General features: G+C 49.8%; 1 protein-coding gene across 1 annotated transcript in view; it reads left to right on the forward strand.

The window, feature by feature from the left end:
* Window positions 1-203: 203 nt before the first annotated feature.
* Window positions 204-20,026, forward strand: part of Gp210 (nucleoporin 210) — a 97,953-nt gene continuing 78,130 nt past the window's right edge. Inside the window, exons 1-2 of the mRNA XM_068344774.1 lie at window positions 204-413; window positions 12,003-12,133. Of these exons, the coding sequence (XP_068200875.1) occupies window positions 238-413; window positions 12,003-12,133 (307 nt within the window). The 5' untranslated portion in view covers window positions 204-237. The remainder of the gene's footprint in view (window positions 414-12,002; window positions 12,134-20,026) is intronic.

A 20,026-nucleotide genomic window follows, 5' to 3' on the forward strand; every position in this document is an offset into this window, starting at 1 on the left:
ACTTTAGTATAATCTCTAAGATATCATGATGAATTGATTGGTAATACTGCGTTAATACAGGGCTAATGGAACTAAATAAATTAATTGGAGGATAGTACGAATTATTATTCGATAATATAAAATATCTATTCGATAACCACTTTGTATATTGGATTGATATTTCTCATATGCGAGTCTGAAAAAATTTTGAGTGATGCTCTCTAATTTAGTTGTATAACCGCTCTCGGTCGGGAGAGCATGGCTGCTGAGATGCATTTCACCCGCCAAATTATCGTTTTAATTTCGTTATTTACAATTTGTAAAGTGAAAGTAGATTGTTCTAAATTGAATGTTCCAAGAGTTCTTCTCCCGTACAACCACGAATCTCCAATAAATTTCACGCTAAAGGTCTTTGAGGGCGGCTGTTACAAATGGTAAGTGAGCCCAATTCAAATTCAGCCGCATAGCATAACTTATCTGATTTTTACTTATTTTCAACATAATCTGATATATTTAGATTTTTTAACAATTATATTATCAATGTCTATATTAATAATCATCTTTTGATTTTATTTTGAGGGTATTAGTACTCAATAGGTTAGTGTGGACCGTAGCCTATAGTTGGTTGAAAGTCCTCTTATTTACTTATACACCGTTTATCTTTAATTTATTGATTTAGTTCTAATTCGTCATGTTAAGTTTATTGAATTAAGTGGTGTCCTCCTTTCTCTGTATTCTATGTTTGTATGCAGAGGAATGTTAGGTTTCTGTAATTAGTACGGCAATGACAGTGCATCGGTAAATATTTACCGAGAATCCATAAACCTACGTAGTCTTGCTGGACTGAACGTAGACTAAGTGCTAATAAGGTAAGGTAAGTATCCCGGTATTATTGTACTGTATTTCAGGGTAATGTAACCTAGGGAAAAAACTACTTTTCTATGGAAAAAGGTCCGTTGTATTTACTACAGGAAAACATATTTTGGAGCCATCGTAGGGTGCCGGCCAGGTCCGTTTTCAACCATAGAAAATGGGAATATTATAAAGTGGGGTGGACTGTGGCCGCCGTTCTAAAATCGAGTTCGTAGAAAACGGTAATATCCAGAACTGTGGCCGTCGTTCTACCTAACCTATGCTAAAAGCCGTATCCTTATCCAGGGGGGCTTCGTCCCCCCGGACCCCCCCACCCTTACACAACAGTTTACTTGCCTACGACTACGACGGGAGAAGCTAACTTAAAAAACCCACCTAACCTATGCTACAAGCCGTGTCCTTACCTACGAGTACGACGGGAGAAGCTAACTTAAAAAACCCACCTAACCTATGCTAAAAGCCGTGTCCTTACCCGGGGGGGCGCAGCCCCCTTGGACCCCCCCCTTACACAACAATAATATTAACTAAGTAGTTATATACTGAAATCCATGAGTACTTACATGATTATAATTCGTAATCGCTGAATTCCGAATCTTCGGGGTACGCGCTGACGATCTTTCTGACTTTCGATGGGCGGGATGGACCGGGAGATATGGATGGTCCAGGAGAAGTGTGTGTAGCGGCCGTTGTTGATGGGGTTTGGCAAGTTTTGAGAGGGTAAACACGATTGATTAATTTCAAGAATGACTTCAGTTGACACTCTGATCCCTCTAGATATCGCTTGCGAACACAGTAATTTGAAAAATAACTGTCATACATGTGTTTCCGTGTGCCGAAAGCAGGTATGACAGTCCTTTTCAAAACGTGCCACTGCGATTCTATAGAGTTAGTGTGTACACTGCGATCGTCCGGGTTCAAATACAAGTAATCACTGAAATTGTTAGTGGCCATGAAACTAAACACTTGAAAAAAAGTAGGGTCGTTAATTTGGTCAAACTTAATTATATCTTCACAAACACGAGATGTAGCACCGGACGACATGGTGTCTGCAGACTCTGCACTAGAAAGAACGAGCGTGCTTCGTGTGAGGTATGGTATGATCGAGATTTTTGAATTCTTGAATTCTGATTGGGCAAAAAAATGCCCTTAGGCTAATCCGCAGGTCAAGTGGGGTATCATTGGGTCGTTTCAAAAGTACCGCGGCCGCGATTAGTTCGGTAATTTGCCACTACAGCAGTGCTATCGCTATCGTAACGCCAACTACAGCTAGTTTTTTTAACTACGGGAGCGAGAAGATTCGTGGCCGGAGTAAGAACTCGAGCCACATATAAATTTTCAGGTAATTTAGGGTTTTTGGCAAAAAACATAAAAGTGTGCGATTAAGCACATATTTAAGATCCGTAGACCATTTCCAAATGATCTAATTCTACACAAGATAACAGTGGGAGCGATAATAAACAAAATTTGGGGGGGGTGGCCGGCACGCTACAAACTACCCCATATTTTCTGTTCGAAATGATACCCTGTAATACAGTAAAACTTTATCAGTATCCCTGTTTGAGGTTAAGTAGTAATCCTGACAACAAGTCAGCTACTAAAGGCTTGGCTATTGTGTAATCAGTAGTGTAATTGCTTGTTTGGGGTAAAATCGTACGTACTAAGAGCATACGGCTTATATAGCTCAATCGCAGTTACTCAAGATTTGAGAGATTTATTTGTACATTAAATGTCCGGGTGTGCCAACAAATCAGAAAACTGGCCATTTTTTAAAACATGATTTGTTCCAACACAGAGACTTGCCTCGAACTACTTTCTTAGGAGTTACCTGTAATCTCCTCTCAACCGACCAGAGTTTTGTGTAGTATACCCTACCTCCGTTTTCTATGGAGGACTAACCCAGGAGTAAGGAGAACGTGCCCTGAGGGTAGACCTGAGCTAGGTCGGCGTTAGCTTGGGTCTCGCTCGTCAGTAAATTCTCTGGTTGCGTCGTGATACCATCACGCCGCTCTCATTCTCTTACGACCCTTTGTGTCCCGACTCGTGTGTCCCACGTGGTTACCGCTTGGTATCTCTGTGCTTTTCCCTTGTATTCTCGCGTGTTCACTCCCTTCCCTTGTGTTTCCCAAGTGAATTCCTTGTTTGTTCCCTTTGTGCCTGTGTCTTGTGGTTGTGTGCGATGGAGCAGATCCGCCGTTGCCCTGGGCCTAAAGCCGGAAAGTCGTGTGGAGCGTTCCTTTCTAAGCCAGAAGTGGACCCTCATTCCCTTTGCTCTTCCTGTAGAGGCAGAGTGTGCTCGCCGTCGGATACGTGCGATGAGTGTGTTAACTGGAATGAGATCCAGTGGGTGCGTTATGGCACGAAAAAGAAGAAGTCATCGAAACGTTCGCCCAGGAAGTCTAGCATCTCTTCGCCGTTACCGTCGCCAAGTGGACGTTCCGACGGGGCTTTTGTCTCTTCTTCCCCTACCCAGAGTAGGGGACGAGGTAAGTCCGTTGCGGGGAAAGTGCCGAGGGCTCTTCCCCAGGAGTCTAATGTATATGATGAGGGGGTTGCTGGGCCTTCTCAGGCTAGTGGGTAGCCTGATAGTGCTGTGTCTGGGGGTTCTGGAGACTGCCCTTGTGATTGGGGGGCATGTCTCCTTCGACGACCCCATGTGGAGTAGTAACGCTGTGCCTGTCTCTTTGCCCGCTTCGTGGGCCTGTGTTTCAGGTACTTCAGCGGCTGGTAGCGCCCACGAGAAGTTAGACTCAACGGTAAGTGAGCCCTTCGGGTGGAGGCTCCCTAAAACGCCAGGTAGGTCCCCGATGCGGATGGAATAGGGCCTGGATACCTGGTTCCCAAGTGTAGTGCGACCGACCTCCTTTCCAGCTCCTCTGACGGCAGTTCCGGATTCTTTCCTACAACCCTCGACCTCTGGTACTCAGCAGGTTGCGAAGACCTCCGTGGCCCCCGCTCCCGTCCGTCGATCGGGTTGTACAGTATTGTCGGGTTCTTCGATATCTTCAGAAGGTGAAGCGAGGAGGAAGCGCCGACGGCGGAGGGAGCGGTCCAGGAGCAGGCGTTCCCGCTCAAGGTCCCACTCGAGATACAGTAGGAAACGATTCAGGTCACCATGGAGGAAGTACAGGAAGAGTAGGTCCCCCGATGGTGAATGGGTCTTCGTTCCCCGTAGGAGCGATTTTCAACGTTCCCTTAGCCGACGGTCCAGGGATTATTCGCCACGAAGGCCCTCGTCCAGCCGCAAGTATGACCCTCGCAGGGAGCAATGCGAGAAGGCCTCTTCAGGCAGGCGTAAGACCGCGAAGCTTCCGGCTCACCCCGCCCAGGGGGGGGAGCCGTGCTTTCGTATGGGCAGCCTGGTCGGGTCAGCACAGCTGGCTCGGCCCTTGGACTCACAGGAACGGTTTCCTACGTCGGGTCAGCCCACGGGAACCGCGTCCTCGTCCTCCAAAGAGATTGTACGAACGGTAGTTCTCGCCGACACGGCGATTCCCGTCCCGACACCCGACCCTGGTGCAGAGGTTCCTGTCGGGGCAGACCGCTGCCACCGCAGGGGGGTGCCCGTTGATCTAGAGCCAAAGCGCCCGGTAGGAGTGCCCGGTGACCCGGCTCCCCGGGATTAGGCAGAAGGTACTGCTGACGGCAGGGAAGGTTCCCCGACCGAGGACTCGGCGAATCGGAGAGTAATAGGCCTGATACGAAGGCATCATCGTATTGAGGAACCTGTTCCAACCGACGAGGACTTCTGGAGGTCCAGCCTGAGTCGGTTGATGGAGGCACCCGTGCAGCAGAAAACCTCCCTGGCCCTTCCTGTGGCCAGGGATCTAGTCCTGGGACGAGCTCACGTGGGTAAGGTTGTGGCGGGCAATGCCGAGGCTCCCAAGACACAGAGCTCCTCGAAGTTACTACAGGGACTCAGGTCCCAGAGTAAGTTTTATGTGCCAGAAGGGCAGCGACCGGGAGCCTGCAAGGTAGAGCCTTCCCTCGAAGTTCTGGGACAGGGTGCCCCAGAAGACAGGGCCTCATCGGCCCTGATTTGCTTTTCGCAGTCGGAGACGGCAATGATGGAGGAAATGTCGAAAGACTTAGTGCACGTCGCCTCTTGGTTGGACTGGTGGACCTCCACGCTGGTAGGGGTACAGGCCACCTATGACTTGACGGACCCGGAGCAACAAAACCTACTGAAGGAGCTTATCATCTCCGGGGGCAAGACTTTGAAGTTCCTGACATATCAGTCCCTTGCCCTTTCAGCGAACTGGGTACTGCGCAAGAGGGATACTATCTTGGCGAAGCTTTCCCGGAAGATCCCGGACAGAGAGGCGAGGGCTATGAGGAGCCTTCCTGTGTGGGGTGACTCCTTGTTCCCCTTAAAACAGCTGGAGGAGATAATGGAGAAGGTCGCTAAACGGAAGGAAGTGGGCACTCCCAGACCTCAACCAATAAGGAGGCCCTCCTACAAGAGGTCAACATCAGATGGGCCCTCTACTTCTCAGGCCCCTCCTAGCCTGACGAGGAGAGACGCCCCATCTTCCTCTTGGGCTTCAGCACCACAGCCCCCCTGTAGAGGAGCTCCAGCGGCGTCTGCCTCTTTTAAAATGGCTTATTCAGCTTCCAGGAGAGGCCGTTCAGGCCGCTCCTCCAGGAGGAGATAGAGGCCCTACTCCTGCCCAAGCCTCAGGTTGGGGGATGCCTCAGACGATATTGGCAAGCATGGAGGGCTCACGGAGCGGAGCCCTGGACAGTATCCGTACTGAAAGAAGGGTACAGGCTCCCATTCTTAACGGAACCTCCACCTTTGATTCCGGCCAGCCTGACGGAGTGGCTGGCACCCAAGGACCCGTTGAAGAGGGCGGCCCTTCAAGAAGAAGTGTCCACAATGTTGGAGAAGGGTGCCATGGAAGAGGTCCTACATCCGGGGCCGGGTTTCTACAGCCGACTATTTCTGGTAGAAAAGGCGACGGGGGAATGGAGACCGGTGATAGACCTGTCAGCTCTCAACAAGTTTGTTTGCAAGACGGACTTCAAAATGGACACTCCGAAGTCGGTCTTGCAGTCCTTGAGGGAAAAAGACTACACGATGACCATAGACCTCAAGGACGCATACTTTCAAATCCTGGTCCACCCCTCAAGCCGAAAGTTTCTCCGGGTGAAGTGGGGTGCCCAGATCCTGCAATTCAAGACCTCTGCTTCGGTTTGTCAACAGCTCCCCAGGTATTCACGAGAGTCTTCACGACAGTTTCGGTGTGGGCTCACGAGCGCGGTATTCGCCTCATCCGGTACCTGGACGACTGGTTGCTCCTTTCCTCCTCAGAGGACGTTTTGAGGGAGCAAGGTGTAAAGCTGCTTCAATTTTGCAAGGATCTGGGTATCATGATCAACCCAGAATAATCGAACCTGTCGCCCTCCACTAGGATGACCTACTTGGGGATGACACTGGATTCCCGACTAGTGAAGGCCTTTCCGACAGAGGAACGTGTGAACAACCTAATAAAGATCCTTCTGCCTTTCCTTTCGGGGCAACCCAGGAGAGCCAAGGACTGGCAAAGGCTAATAGGTCATCTGGTGTCATTGGAGAAACTGGTTCCCCAAGGGAGGCTCAGGCTCAGGAGTATCCAATGGAACCTGAAGGGTTGCTGGAACCAACTGGACTCGCCCCAAAAATTAATCCCAGTTCTGCCAGACACAATACCCTCCCTGGAGTGGTGGCATTGCCGGTCGAATACGCTCAAGGGGATGCCCTTCGCGACCGAGCCTCCCGAGATGCTCTTATTCACAGACGCCTCCAACGAGGGATGGGGAGCACATCTCCTCAACGAGACGGCGAGAGGAACCTGGACGGACGTGGAGAAAGGCCTACACATCAATGTCCTGGAGTTGAAGGCGGTCCAAAAAGCTTGTCTGCAGTTCATCGAACTTCTAAGGGGAAACACGGTGGCGTTGATGTGCGACAACGCCACAGTAGTCGCATACATAAAGAAGCAAGGAGGCCTCAAGTCAAAGGAGTTGTGCGATCGCGCTCTAGAGATCCTGGATTGGGCAGAGTCGAACCAGATAGTAATATCGGCAAGGTTCATCCCAGGATGGGACAGATAGTGGGAATAGAGTGGTCCCTCCTCCCAGAAGTAGCCAGGCTCATCATTCAAAGATGGGGGTCCCCAGTGATGGACCTCTTTGCAACCAGGCTGAACGCACAACTCCCCGTGTTTTGTTCTCCTGTCCCAGACCCAAAGGCGGCCTTGGAAGATGCCTTTCAGCACAAATGGGACAACCTCGACGTGTACGCTTTTCCCCCCTCCACGTTGATCAGGCAAGTGCTCTACAGAGTAAGGGCTGCCCGAAACTTAAGGATGACTTTGGTAGCGCCCTGGTGGCCGGAGAAATAGTGGTTCGCAGATCTAAAAGACCCGGCATGTCTTCCTCCGTGGCCACTTCCCGACAGGCCAGATCTTCTACAACAACCACACTTTCTCAGGTTCCACGACAACCCGCAGTCTCTACGCCTTCACGCCTGGAGACTATCGAGCGACTCCTGAGGAAGGAAGGATATTCGTCAGGAACTGCAGAAAAAATGTCGCGTTATCTGAGACGATCTTCGGCAGCGGTCTACCAAGCAAAATGGGCCGCTTTTACGAAGTGGTGTGCTTCAAAGAACATCAAGCCCCTCAAAGCCTCGGTCCCGGATATCGCAGATTTTCTAGTACATCTCAGAGACGAGGTGGGGATGTCAATTCCAGCTATAAAAGGAGTACGTGCAGCCTTGGGTCAAGTCTTCCTTCTGAAGGGCATCGACCTGGGCTCCTCTAGACACATCTCTATGCTTATCAGGAGCTTTGAACAAGACTGCCTTCCTCAAACCGTTAGGGTGCCTCAGTGGGACTTGGCTAGGGTTCTGAAGATGTTAAGTAGTCCCCTGTTCGAACCGCTGAAAGATATTGTAGACAGGGATCTCACTTTCAAGACGGTCTTTTTGTTGGCCTTGGCCTCTGCGAAAAGAGTAGGAGAGATCCATGGGCTGTCTTACAACGTTTCTAATTCGAAGGGGTGGAGAGAAATCTCCCTCAAGTTCGTCCCTTCTTTCGTGGCAAAAACCCAGAATCCAGCAGTCTGGGATCCAAAGTTCGAGGGATTCTCAATGCTAGCCATTCCTAAGACAGGGAATCCAGAGGATTTGAGGTTGTGCCCCGTCCGTGCCGTTAGGAAGTACCTTGAGAGGACTGCACATCTTTGGCCGGGTATCAAAAGTCTTTTCGTCTCTACGGGTGTTACGAAGAAGCAGGTATCGAAGAATACCATCTCCTTTTGGTTGAGACAAGTTATTGCCAGGGCCTATAATGAGGAGGGACTGACCCTGCCAGGTACTCCTAGGCCACATGACATTAGAGGCCTAAGCACTTCTTTAGCCTTTGAGAAGAACATGGCAGTGGGCCAGATCCTTCGGGCGGGCACCTGGTCGAACCAGTCGACCTTCACTGCCCATTATCTCAAGGATTACTCAAGGAGGTCTTTGGACGGGTTTTCCATTGGGACAATCATCTCTTCGCTCCAAGCGATTTAACGGTGAAGCCCCAGGTGCAATCGTGGATAGCAAAACCAGGAGACACAGGTTCGTTCCTTTTCACCCTAATCCCCGTTTTCCTATCCCTACCGGAGATAACCACACATATATAACCAATGAAGAGACACGTCTCTGCAACTTCGTCACTGGACTCAGCATCAGGAAATATTTTGAAGGGTGAGTACTTAGACACTAACGTGAGCTCTTTGTGTAGTTTGCCCTACCTTTCCTTTTTCCGGTTTGTTTTGTATAACCTAGTTCATATCTAGGTTACTTGACGTCTGCTTAGATGGGTCTGAAGGTCAGGAAGACACTCCCACCTCCTAAAGTGTAAGTCTCCTAAGAAAGTAGTTCGAGGTAAGTCTCTGTGTTGGAACAAATAAAAAATTTTAAGTAATTTTTACTTTTCCTAACATACTTACCGAGAACTACTTTCGGGTAATGGCCCTCCCTACCTTCCCCGAGTGCCTTTCTGCCCTTGAAGGGACTTTTTGTACCATTCGAGGAACTTGCTGACGAGCGAGACCCAAGCTAACGCTGACCTAGCTCAGGTCTACCCTCAGGGCACGTTCTCCTTACTCCTGGGTTAGTCCTCCATAGAAAACGGAAGTAGGGTACAGTATATTACACAAAACTCTGGTCGGTTGAGAGGAGATTACAGGTAACTCCTAAGAAAGTAGTTCTCGGTAAGTATGTTAGGAAAAATAAAAATTACTTAAAATTTTTGATAGTTTGACATCAGATTTTAACTTTATGCCCAGATCAAAGCAATGTACCTGATTCATTAGTGGAATTAATAATAATACTGGCCAGATTAATTCCAAGAGGCCCAGAAATTCCTTTCCCACTGACATATACATCCTAATTTAATGGCATCAGGGTTAGGGAATATTTATAAGAGGTTATATTCAGAATAAAAGGATCCATGGTAAAACTTAACCCTTTTACCCCCAAGCTATGTTGAACTTTCAAGCACATTTTGCTATACTGTATCTTTTTTTTTTTAAATTGCTCTAACAGCCTTAATTTTTGTCATAGAGAGGTCGGGTTGGTCTCATTCTTTTGGAAAATGCCTGAAGTTTCTCATAAAGTTATCAAAAATATGCAAAAACATGTAAATAACAGGTTTTTGCAAGGACGTACCGTTACGTACATTGGGGGTGAAAGGGTTAAGCTCACATAGCCTACGAAATTTAAGTACCATTGTCCAGATTTTATTATTCTATGGGTTACTGTACGGTATGATTATTTTGCCCCTCACTGTATATGTTGCTTTCGTTTGGGTCAAAGAGCATAGAAAGATGATCACCCCTCATGAAAAGATGGGTGGTATATATTATCCCATTTGCGTCTTATCAGACACAAATGTTATAAGTTACTCAGCATATCTCAAAGCCTCAGAAGGCTTTTGATTTGAACATGAATACAAACCATCGTCCTTTAATAAAAGCATAATTTCAGCCAACCTGGAACTGCTGTTGGAAATTTAATAAGATATTTATAACTATTGGTAGGTAGCTGGGAAGTCCTACCTATTAATCAGTCGGCTAGACACTCACTTTTGACTTAGGTTGAAAGCAGTGCAAATGTACTCTTGCTGGTTCTCAGATTTTTGCTGATGTCATTTTTTCTTTCTCTTTTTAAATGGGTTATTGTAAAATTGGACAAATTAAATGAAATGCACAGGAATATGCTGTTGCTTTCAGAGTTAGCAACCTTGTATCCTTTTCCTGGGGCAGGACTGTTCACAGTCATATCCTTATTATGTATATGATGACAACTTTTACTTCAACCGAGAAAGTTGGTCTCCCTTGAAGTCCGCTGGTGCTCCTTTGGTGGGAGAAGTTTTTTTTAATTTTTTTTTGGCGCCCTTGCGGTGTCTTATGGACTCCTTTTCCTGTGGAGATGCTGACAATTGTGGCATCTGCTGGTGTTGCCTTTGCTGCTTTTGAAGTGCCCTGTGGCCCCTTCTCCATGGGAGCATGTTCATTGGTTTTAAAGATCTCGACCCCCTCTTCTAGTTCTTTATCCTTTTCTGTCTTGTGTTAGTTAGATTTTTCAGTCATTACCACTTTTAAGAAGAAGATGAAGAAGAAAAAGATTTCATCAAAGAATTTCCAGGAAGAATGATTGTATAGAATCGCATAAGACTTGTACTATTCTTTTCCCATTTATGAGGGAGAGATGGTGTGATTCAAGAGTGGGAAGAATCTTGGTATGTGATACAGAAAATTATGCGTCCACTATTGGTGTCTGGTCTCGTGTCAAACTGACCACACACACACATTCGGTTGGGATGAAGGGCGCCATCCTTCACTTCTTCTATCTCTTGAACGCTTGAGGTACATATCCGTCACTCTACTGGAGATGTGGGGAGAGGAACCAGCGATTGGTCTCCTTGCTTTTACATGATCCTCGTCCTCCATGAGATCTTTCTCTGTAGGATTGGTAATGTGTGATTACTGTACTGTATACTTGTGACCCCAGGCTACTGGTGATGTTAAATCGCTCGTTCTTGAGGGAACAAGATCACCTGTCATCCGTTCTTACTCCTGTGTAGCCTGCCTACATGCTGAGAAGTTTCCTCTCATGGCTAGGAGCAGAAACCATTGACCACCCAGGACTGCTCTCAATCTCTCATGAGCATCGCGGTGCCCCACCATGCGTGGGGGATTGGCTGCAAGGTTCTTCACAGTCAAGTGACCGGTATGTAGGTAACACGCCTGCATGCCACTTGATGCTGCGCTCACTTTTACGCTTCACAGAAGCTCATGTGCACTAGTTGTTCCTACCTGAATGCAAACACTTGTCATTTAGTAGGAGTATGCTCTCATTGAAGCGGGAAACTCTGCTATTAGAATTTATATGACGTGTAGCCACCTCCCTGCCAGCTCACTTGCAGTTAATGGTCTTCATAGATCTAGACTAGCCATGCTCTCCAGAGCATTTATATGGTATTCTTTTGTATAGAAGACCAATAGCACCATTTGATGTTACTTAGCTGATCAAGTCATCTGCTCACCATGAACAGAAATGACTAAAGTTATGGCAGGTGCCAAAACATATACAGATGTACTCCTTGCTTCACTGGATGAGGAAATGATGTTTTTATATTTTAAGAGTTTAAACAGCAACCACACCCCTTGACCATAGAAGCATTTGTTTGTAGTCTATCTAAAGTCATGAATAATTTTCATGTAGCTGAATTCCAGCTAAGCTGAAATCATACACTTAATATAGGACTCGTCAGGGCCACCCATACTAGGTTGGTTTGCTGTGAGCGATCAGAAGAAAATCTCCCACCACCGGCAATCTGCACTTTCCAGCATGGTGATGAAAACTGGCCAAATCCCAGACATAAATAAGGCCATGTCTGAGGCTTTTGTCCTACAGTTGAATGGAAACGACTGCATTTTTTGTTGTGTTTAGTATAGTTACGACAAATACAAATTATTTTTAAGATTTGTGATGATTACCTAGTTAAAAAGCTCAACGACTTTTCCACCTTCGATAAAGTCATACACTTATTAAAGGCCTGAGGTTTGTATGGTTAGGAAAAATACGAATTGATTAAAAAAATTGGTTATATTTACAGGACTTGTTCAAGAAAGGAAGTGGTGTTGCTGGAGGAAGTTATGACAGATGGATGTGCAAATGAGGCGAAGGTGTCAGCCATTACTCATTCAGCCTCAAGACAAACGGCTATCATATTGGCGCAGGACTCAGGTATACCCATAAGATGTTTTATGTACAGTATCTAAAAATTTAAAGATTTTTATTTTAAGATACAATTTGATATAAAAGGCCAACTTTGTGTTAATTACTGGTAAATTGAAGAAAAATGTTATGTACGTTATATTTCTTAAGAGGGACAACTTGAAAATGAACTAGTCATACAGTATTGACTTGTGCTGCTGAATTTTATTGTAATTTTATTTGTTCCGTAACCGAAATACAAACCACGCTATTTACATGGGGTATTACTTTTGGCGTAGCTGAATGACGAGCCATTAGAATTTTAACTTAGGGGGTAGGGGAGGAGTAGCTAGCTACCCCTCCCCCCTCACACACCGGTGAACTGATTCACTTCACTTTTGGCTCGGGTGGTCAGACGTGTCTACCTCACCCTCGCATATTGACAGCCTTAATCTTTTTTGCTTTTTCTTACAGTTGTGTGTTCGGAAGTTGGCCTCTACCTCTATCATGCAGAAGTGCCCTGGCTTACCCGACCGCCCTTGTGGGACTTTTATGTCGGTGGTCAAGACGGACCCTCACATCTTGTGTCCGTACTCCAGAGGTCAACGGTGTGATAGAGACAAAGTTTGCAGGGAGTGGTCTACCTTCCAGTGGGAGAGGTTTTCCCGGCAACGGAAGAAGAAGTCTAAGCTTGATCTTTCTCCTTCAAGGGTTTCCTTGAAGAAGGAAGGTTCCAAGGACTCTTCTTCCGTTGCCCGAACCTCCTCCGAAGCTCCCACTCGATCGGTCTCTCGTGAGAGGCCGGCGAGTGGTAGCGTAGGCCATTCTTTTGTTGACCAACCTTGGGGTTCAGGAGAGGGAGTTGCCTCCCATAGCGAGGCAGCTCCTCCTCCTCCTCCGGGGGAGGATTTTAATAACACTGTATATAATGATGATTTATTACAGCTTTGGGCTTCCTTGGGGCTTAAGGGTTCGCCCTCCAGGGAAGCCCTGTTTGACTTGATCCAGTTGGGCGCAGCTGTCAAGCAGTTGCTGGCGATAGCGGAGGTAGATCCTCTGTCTATCGTCGACGTTGTTGTGGCAGAGGCTTCCGACGGGTCGGGTCAAACCCCTGCCTTGGTTGCTGATGTTGCTGAAGGGTCAGTTCCCCCCTGCTGAAGGCTTAGTTCCCCCCTCCGAACATCCTTCGAGGGAGGAGCTGAGTCCAACGGTCTCTCCTGCGGGTGATTCTTCCCTTCGGGGGAGTTCACTGACAGAGACTCCTCTTCGGAGGACTGACGATGGTGTTCCTGCTCCTAGAGGATGTCTTCGCCGCAAGGCTCGCCCTCCTCTTCGCCGTAGAAGTCTTCCTTCTCCCTACAAGGGAGTTAGGAGGCGCCTTTTCGGTTCTTCGCCCTCGACGTCCCCCCGCAGAGGTTCCTCCTCGACGTGAGTCGACCGTTGCAGCTGCATCACTGGACCTCTCTGCAGATCGTTCGCGATCTCCCACGCCTGCCAGACCTGTGGATCTTCCTTCACCGTTCCTGGAAGCTGACGCGTAGTGGGCGCCCATGCACCCCGTTTTCCAACGGGCACCGTTCCCTTCGGGGCAAAAGGGCTTGTCTCACAATGTGAGCAAGCCCCTTAAGTGCCAGGTTTCGCCTGCGGGCCCACGTTCTCCTAGCGCGCAGTAGCGTGCAAGCGCTCTCCTGCTGTTGCTGAGGACCATCTCCTGCAGCAGAAGCAGAGTCTACTCGTCAGCGCTCTCCTGCTCGTCACCGTTCTCCTGCTCGCCAGCGCTCACCTACGCGCAAGCGCTCGCTTACGCGCCAGCGATCTCCTACTCGCCAGCGCACATCTGCGCGCCCTGTTCCTGACACGCCCCATGCGCGCCCACGATCTCCTGCGCGCCCACGATCCCCAGATCTGGGCGTAGGTAAGAAGACTCTTCTTTCTCCTTCTCGCCCGCGATCACCTGCGCGCCATCGTGCGCACCCACCTTTGCGCACTTCCAGAGTTGGACGAGACACTACACGCCCGCGCTCTCATGAGAAGTCTCCTGCACGCGCCCACGAGCAGCCCCCGGTACTCGCTTCTACACCTGCTGGCCCTGCGCCCCAGCCGTCTTCTCCAGACCGCGCTCCTGCGCGCAAGCACTCTCCAGCGCGCCCACGATCCTGCTCGCCGAAGGTCACCTACGCTCCCACGCGCAATCTCACCTGTGCGCAGTCGCTCACCTTCTCGCCCTACGCGCCATCGCTCGCCAACGCGTCGTCGCTTGCCTGCGCGCCGTCATTCTCCCGGCCGCCAACGCTCGCCCTTACGCCCGCTCGCCCCGTCGCCCGTGCAAACCTGCGATTTCTCCATCGCGCGACCACCAGCGCGATTCCCGCCGGGTTTCGCAACGCGAGCAGCCTAGCAAGTCTTCAGGAGCGCGTACGACCAGGTCATCATCTTCACGACACCCCCCCCCTGACACTGCGTCTGTCAGTCGACAGCCTTGGTTTGGGTCCCTTATCAGAGCTGTCGTCCAGGCTGTTAAGCCTGCCTTCGCTGATTTGGGTCTCAAACCAACGACAGCTTTGACCCCACTGAAGAGGAAGAGAGGAGTAGAGTTCGTGGTGACTTCTTCTAGGGTCAAGCTGGCTCCTAAGAAGTCCGTAAGGAAGGCTCCTTCCCCCCCTCAGACGTTCTCTCTTCCTCCTGTGAACGAAGCTTTTCCGTCCTCAGGAGAATCTATCGAGGTGAGGCCTTCTCCCACCGCACCAATGGGAGAGACCCCACCACGAGTAGGAGAATCGTCGCGTGTCGGGGCGGAGAAGAGCCCTCAGACTTCTTCACTGGAGTCCTGCATCCCTCCTAGAAGGGAACCGAAGGACTCGAAGACCGTCCCGAAGTCTTTTTCAAGGATTCGACCAGAGCCAGCGAGACCCCAGGAGAACGTCCACGTGTCCCCCCAAGTAGAGCAGTTGGGGACAGGAGACTTTGCTGCCAATTCACCAGGAGGAGAGCAGCATGATTCAGAGCACGCCTTCTGGCAAGTCCTGACTTTGATGAGGCATCTCAACAAGTTCAAGGACCCGGAGACCGCCCCTCGTGAAGGCAAGCATACGGTCCTGGACCAAGTCTATGGCACTCAGAAACCCTCTTAAGGCCAGTGCGGCTCTGCTCTGGTCCCAAGGGGTGAAGAGTGCCAGAGATAAGGTTGAGGGCCAGCTTTCAGAGCTCGCCTCCTCCAGCCGTTCCTCTGCTGGTAACAAGCTCCTCCCACCTCCTCGTGTCCAACAGAGGAGGTACTTTGAGATCTTGGAGGAGCCTTGTTTAGCTCTCCCGCTCCACCACTCTGTGGAAGAGCTTACCAGGGGAGTCTCTCTTGAGAGACTCCAACGGGCAGGTGACATTCTCGGCAACAGAGATCCTGAGTCAGGAGAAAGTCGCAAAGTGTGCCATGCAGGCCACTTCGTGGTTGGATGTCTGGCTAGGGTCTCTGGGCATCCTGCTGCGATCCGAGGATCTGTCCAAGGAGAGTACCAGGAAGGCCCTGGAGACCTTCCTTCTCTCAGGCACACGTACCATCGAGTTTCTGGCCCACCAAGTTTCGAACTTGTGGGCAAACTCGATCTTGAAACGACGTGATGCGGTGACCGAGAGGTTCCACTCGAAGGTCCCAGCCGTGGATGTCTGCAAGCTCAGACACTCTTCCATCCTAGGAAAGAACCTGTTTGAGCCCAAGGATGTGGAACAGGCAGCTGAGAGGTGGAGGAAATTGAACCACGATTCTCTCCTCCAAAGGGCTCTTACATCTAAGCCCTACAAACCTCCAGCACCTCAACAACCTCGCCAGTCCAAGTCGACGAAACCGGCAGCGGCAGCAAAGACGAAGGTGTCCAAGCAGCAGCCCTTTCCTGTCAAAGACAAGAAGAGCAGAAAGTCCTCCAGGGGAGGCAAGAATCCTAGAGGGAGCGGCCGAGGCCGCAAACGCTAGGATTGGCAATCCCCCTGCATGTCCACCAGTGGGGGGATGCCTGCAAAGTTGCGCATTCAGGTGACAGCAACTCGCGGCCGATTCCTGGACGATCTCCGTGATCAGTCAGGGATATCGCGTCCCGTTCATAACATCTCTTCCTCCCCTGACAGCGAATCCAGTGCCGTTGAGCTCCTATGAAATGGGATCGGTAAAGGGGCTAGCCCTTCGGGCAGAAGTCGAGACCATGCTCAAGAAGGATGCTCTCCAGAAGGTCGTCGACGGCTCTCCAGGCTTCTTCAGTCGACTCTTTCTTGTAAAGAAGGCGTCTGGAGGCTGGAGACCCGTCATCGACCTCTCAGCCCTGAACAAGTTTGTCAAACAAACTCCGTTCAGCATGGAGACAGCAGACACGGTCAGACTTGCAGTGAGACCGCAAGACTTCATGTGTACACTGGATCTGAAGGACACGTACTTCCAGATCCCAATCCATCCGTCTTCCAGGAAGTACTTGAGATTCAGCCTAGACAACAAGATCTACCAGTTCAAGGTTCTGTGTTTCGGTCTCTTCACAGCACCCCAGGTATTCACCAGAGTGTTCACCCTGATATCTTCGTGGGCACACAAGATCGGCATCCGTCTCCTTCGCTATCTGGACGACTGGCTGATCTTGGCAGACTTGGAGTCGACCCTTCTTCGACACCGAGACAAGCTTCTGGGACTTTGCCAAGATCTAGGGATCATGGTAAATCTCGAGAAGTCTTCTCTGCTTCCATCTCAACGACTGGTATATCTAGGCATGAAATTGGACACCAATCTCCACAAAGCCTTTTCATCAGATGACAGGATAGCAAGGCTGAGGAGGGTCGCAGATCCTTTCCTCCTTGGCCCGTCTGGTTCCAAACGGCCGCCTCAGGATGAGTTCCCTGCAATGGCGGCTCAAGTCCCGGTGGAATCAAGGCCACGATTCCCCGGACATTCTGGTCCCTATGGGTCCTGCGGAACGGACGGACCTTCAGTGGTGGGTGATGGACGGAAACCTGCGAAAGGGAGTGGATCTTCTCCTCCTCCCCCCGGATTTGATGCTGTTCTCGGACGCTTCAAAAGAAGGGTGGGGGGCCCACGTTCTGAACCACAGGATCTCAGGCCTATGGTCAGAATCAGAAAAGTGCTTCCACCTAAATCTGCTAGAAATGAAGGCCGTATATCTGGCATTTCAACAGTTCCAACGGATCCTGGCGGGTCACTCTGTGGTGGTGATGAGCGACAACACCACGGTAGTGGCTTACATCAACAAGCAGGGAGGTACCTTTTCACAACAGCTATCCCATCTTGCGGTAGAGATACTGAGATGGACCGAAGTCCGCTCGATTCCACTATCGGCTCGCTTCATTCCGGGCAAGAGGAATGTGCTCGCCGACAGTCTGAGCAGAGCATCGCAGATAGTGAGTACCGAGTGGTCTTTGGATCCTCTAGTAGTTCCTCGACAGTGGACCTGTTCGCGACAGCCTTGAACTTCAAGCTTCCGCTGTACTGTTCCCCAGTCCCGGACCCCAAGGCACTCTGGCAAGATGCCTTCCAACAATGGTGGGACAACATCGACGTTTACGCCTTCCCACCGTTCTGTCTGATGAGAAGGGTGCTCAACAAGACCAGACTATCGGTCAACCTGTCAAGGACCTCAAACCACTGCAGGTAAACCATGCTTCCTTGTGTTCTTAGTATTAAATAATACTGTCGCGTCCCCCATACCCTGACGAGGTGGTATTGGGAACGTCCTAGCCTAGAATTCCATCTAAAGGACTTCAGGTCAACTTCCTAGGACGAGTCACACTTCTTTCCTTCACACACAAGCTTATGTAGGCCGCACGCAACTTGCAAGGTGCAGGGACTCCTTATCTCGAGTGCTACACACTCAGATTCTGAGTCCCCCGGCAAAGCCAAAGCCAGTAAGGCTGGGACTTACCACCCTACCTAAGGGTTAAGTCACCCCATGTAAATAGCGTGGTTTGTATTCCGGTTACGGAACAAATGACAAATTCGGAGATAATATGTATTTTTCCTAACCATACAACCTTAGCTATTTACACATACTTGCCCGCCAGCCCTGTCCCCCGTGAAGTCCTACCTCAAAGCGAAGTGAATCAGTTCACCAGTGTGTGAGGGGGGAGGGGTAGTTAGCCACCCCTCCCCTACCCCCTCGCTAGTTAGCGAGGGGGTAGTTAACCCTCGTTAAAATTCTAATGGCTCGTCATTCAGCTACGCCGAAAGTAATACCCCATGTAAATAGCTTAGGTTTGTATGGTTAGGAAAAATACAATTTTCAATATTAATCTTACCCGATAATCATGTAGCTGTCAACTCCGTTGCCCGACAGAATTCTACGGACGGGATACGCCAGCGATCGCTATACAAGAGGGGGGTGTACTCACCAGCGCCATCTGTGGTCAGGTACTCCAGTACTTCTTGACAACACCACCTCAATTTTTTCCTCTGTCGTGCTTCCGGCAAGACCTACATGGATACGCTTATGATTTTGGAGTCTTTGTTCACGGTTTTGGTGAAGTATTGCTCTGAGATTTCAGCTTTCGCTATACAGGAAGCTTTTCCCTTAGCTTAGATAGCTTTTGGATTGATTTTGATTAATGGTATAACGATCTTTGCTTTAATTTGGAATCCCCCCTTGACTGTTCTCTGATTCAAGATGTCCGACCATTCTCAAGCTCCTCCCCAAAGACGATGTAGGACTTGTATTAGGCGTCTTCCGAAGGCCTCGGTTGATCCTCACACCGTTTGTTCCGACTGTAGGGGAAAATCCTGTCAGTTGGAAGATCGATGTGAGGAATGTGCCGGACTTTCGGAACTTGATTTTATTCATTTCCTCAAGTATACGACTAAGTTAGAGAGAGAGAGAGTTAGGAGGAGTTCGGCTCGCTCTTTACTTTATTCCTCCCCCCATGATCCTCAACCTTTTCCTCCCCCTGTAGTGGCTACCCCCAAACCTATTATTAGTGCTCAGCCTGATATGTCGGATGTTTTACGTGCCATTCAGGCTTTAGGTGATAAGGTGGAGTCGGTAGTGAGTGACCACAAGTTTCTCTTGGCAGATGTCAAGGAACTTAAAGTGAAAAGTGCAGTGGGAAGTGGTAGTGCCAGTGCTGTGCCTAGTGTCAGTGTCAGTGTTGCGCATGAGGATACTTCTGTGCGTGCCAGTCGTCCTCCCAGTCCGGGACCTCTTGCAAGCTCCCAAGCCCAGGGGAGAAGCAATGTCGAAGGGCAAAAGGGTTCGGCAGGCCTTGATCGGCGCACAGTAGTATCCTCAGTGGTTGCGGGCGTATCTTATAGAGATCGTCACTTCCACTCTCAGACGATTGAGCCCTTTATTTCCTCGTCTGCAGAAGATGTTTCCGGGAGGAAACGCTGGACCCAGGTCTCGAGGCCTCTTAAGCGTAAGGTCCAGACCGCGCGAGTCCAACAGCCCGGGTGTAGCCACTGGGCTAGCTCAGACTCGCCGCAGTCATCGGATGGCTGCACGCCTCCTAAGAGAGGTAAAGCTTTGCCTCAACAGACCTCAACTTCTGTTAAAGCTGTGCCTCAACAGACCTCAACTTCTGTTGATCCCAAGTTGGCTATGCTGCAGACTATGCAGTCGCAGCTTGCGGTGTTGATGCAGGAGTTTCAGGCAGAGAAGGTTATCACACCTCCTCCTGCGAGCGCTCCCCCACCTCTGCGCAGTCCAGCCTGCCAGACGTATGAGGTTGAGGTTCCTCAAGCTACCTCCATGCGTGAGCTGCCTCTTTGGGAGTTGCCAGATACCAGCGCTGTGCAGCAACCTCCACTTTCCTTGAGGCAGGAGCCTCTTGCCACGCGGCAACCTCCTCAACACTTGGGGCAGGAGCCTTATGCTTTGCAGCAACCTCCTCTACCCTTGTGGCAGGAGCCTCTTGCGTTGCAACCATCCTCGTGGCAGGAGCCTCTTG

The sequence above is a fragment of the Palaemon carinicauda genome, chromosome 21, assembly GCF_036898095.1.
Source record: "Palaemon carinicauda isolate YSFRI2023 chromosome 21, ASM3689809v2, whole genome shotgun sequence".
Taxonomy (NCBI): domain Eukaryota; kingdom Metazoa; phylum Arthropoda; class Malacostraca; order Decapoda; family Palaemonidae; genus Palaemon; species Palaemon carinicauda.